Below are 2300 nucleotides of genomic sequence, written 5' to 3'. Positions count from 1 at the left end.
ATATGCAAAAGATAAAGTGGGAGTAGGGAGCCAGGAGCGAGAGCCTGGAGGGGGGAAACGTGAGCGGAGTGGGGTTGAGACGGGAGTGGAGGGGGAGCCCGGAGCAGAGGTATGGGCGGGAGCGAAAGTATGCGGGGAGTTGGGGGTGTTAGTAAAAGTATGCGGGGAGTGGGGGGTGTGAGTAAAAGTATGCGGGGAGTGGGGGGCCGGAGCACCGGAAAGCGGAGCATGGGTTCGATGCAGGCAGGAAGGTGGGTGGAAGCTCAGTGCCAGCAGCGTCAGAGAGCAAGGTGCCGGACGGAGGGCTGCAAGTCCCATCTGGCGTGCGGGAGCTCAGTGCAGGCTGGTGGAAAGTGGGAGCACGGTGCCGCCCCCTTGTTGAGCAGTCTTTTCACCCAACCTTTCATGTCAACAGGTATTAAAAAATTTAGCAATGGGAACCTGTAACCATTTTACATCTTGACCGCTCTTCCCCAGCTACAGAAGATCTAATGGAAAACTTGAATCAAACATCTTCAGGAAGATTTTTCCTCCTCGGTCTGTCTAATGTCTTCTATCTTCAGGGCATCTGCTTTTGTGTATTTCTGATCATGTATCTGATGACATTGTCTGGAAATGTTCTACTGATCATTGTGGTGAGGATCAACTCAAAGCTACAGACCCCCATGTACTTCTTCTTGAGCAATCTCTCCATGATTGACATCTGTTTCTCTTCCACCATCGTCCCTAAAATTCTCATCAATACTTTATCCCAGGACAGGAGTATTTCTCTGGTGGGATGTGCACTTCAAATGTATTTCCATTTGACTTTGGGATCCACAGAGTGCATCCTTCTTGCCGTCATGGCCTATGATCGATTTGCAGCCATTTGTAGACCATTGCACTACCAAACCATCATTAATAAGAAGATGTGTATTTTATTAGCCTCCATATCTTGGGGTGTGGGCTTCATCACTGCCAGCGTTCATGTTCCCCTAACCTTCCAATTACCATTTTGCAAATCCCATCATGTCAACCACTTCTTCTGTGAGATGCCTCCTTTTTTCCGTCTCTCCTGCAAAGATACACGTCCAAATGAAATAGCCATGAGCATTACTGCCCAGTTCATTGTCTTGTGTTCCTTCTTCTTGACATTGATTTCATATATCCACATCATCTCCAATGTCTTCAAGATCCGCTCTTCACAAGGAAGAGATAAAGCTTTCTCCACATGTGCCTCCCACCTCACAGTAGTGTCTATGTACTATGGGACCCTTATCTTCATGTACATGAAACCTCGGAGTGCAGACTTACCTGAGATAGACAAGACGGTGTCCCTCCTATATACAGCCGTGACACCAATGTTGAATCCCATCATCTACAGCATGAGGAACAAGGATGTTAAAGACACAATCAAAATGAAACTTTTTAGTATGTAAACTTCAACTTAACTCCCGAGAAAATCAAGGAAAGAGTCATTTTTCCATTTACCATTACAAGTACACGGTTTTGCTTTAGTTGTGATGTCTTTAAATGCTATCCATGTCTTATTAGTATTCAGTGGTGGAACCAACTTCTTAAGACATAGGAATAATGAGAAGGTTCCTCAGAAAGATTATACCTTGGGTGCATCACTGCCCAACGTGTCCCAAAGGACAGAGTTTAAGCATGTGCCAGGTCAGTACAATAGAAATTTCTGAGTATATAATTGTGCTTTATGATACAGAGCCCAAATTGTGTGTATAAAATTCAGGCCCAGATATAAAAGCACCAGATAAATCTTGTCCCGAGAAAAGGGATAGTTGTCACTTAATGGTGGAAGCACCAAGACTTTTTGAGATGAGGTTATAAAGAAAATAGAAACAATGGGCTCTAATGGGGGGCTTATACTTAAAATAGGCATATCAACATCACATAAAATGTCCAATGATGAAGCATTTTGGGTGCACTATACCCTTTATCAGATATAGGACATATATTGTGTGTGTCGAGTATCAGCATCTCATAAGAGCCCGATATTCCTATTTTCTTTATGACCAAAATACTTTTACGTAAGACACCCCCCTCTGTTTTTTTTTCTACATATATTTTGAGACAAGGGTCCCACAGTGTACCAAGAAATCTGATCTTAGAGATCTTTTACATATACGAAAAAAAAAATTTGAACATCATTTAATCAGGGCAGATTCTAGCCTCTTAGCTTCCTGAGGGAGCCTGACCATAAAATATGATACAGGGTTCTTCTACCTCCACAACCCCTCCAGCAAAGGTGGGGGGTACCAGGATTCAAGTGGCAAAGTTTGTCAGGGGTATAATGCCAA

The 2300-nt window shown here is 43.8% G+C and overlaps 1 protein-coding gene across 1 annotated transcript; it reads left to right on the top strand.

Annotated features, from left to right (window-relative positions):
- The first annotated feature begins 491 nt into the window (after positions 1 to 491).
- LOC140070004 (olfactory receptor 5AP2-like) lies at positions 492 to 1830 on the top strand. Its single transcript, XM_072116336.1, has 3 exons — positions 492 to 1410; positions 1534 to 1656; positions 1733 to 1830. Exons 1-3 carry the CDS (start codon positions 492 to 494, stop codon positions 1828 to 1830), a joined length of 1140 nt encoding a protein of 379 aa, XP_071972437.1.
- Positions 1831 to 2300: the final 470 nt, after the last annotated feature.

Source organism: Engystomops pustulosus, chromosome 7 (assembly GCF_040894005.1).
Source record: "Engystomops pustulosus chromosome 7, aEngPut4.maternal, whole genome shotgun sequence".
Classification (NCBI taxonomy): domain Eukaryota; kingdom Metazoa; phylum Chordata; class Amphibia; order Anura; family Leptodactylidae; genus Engystomops; species Engystomops pustulosus.
The sequence above is the reverse complement of the archived record's forward strand: the minus strand, read 5'-3'. Positions and strand labels throughout refer to the sequence as shown.

Excerpts from the sequence above, each read along its gene's own strand:
- LOC140070004 (XM_072116336.1), top strand. The coding sequence starts at position 492 with ATGGAAAACTTGAATCAAACATCTTCAGGAAGATTTTTCCTCCTCGGT. Across the intron at positions 1,411-1,533 it reads AATCAAAATGAAACTTTTTA|TATTCAGTGGTGGAACCAAC; the intron begins GTATGTAAACTT and ends ATGTCTTATTAG. Across the intron at positions 1,657-1,732 it reads AGAGTTTAAGCATGTGCCAG|GCCCAGATATAAAAGCACCA; the intron begins GTCAGTACAATA and ends TATAAAATTCAG.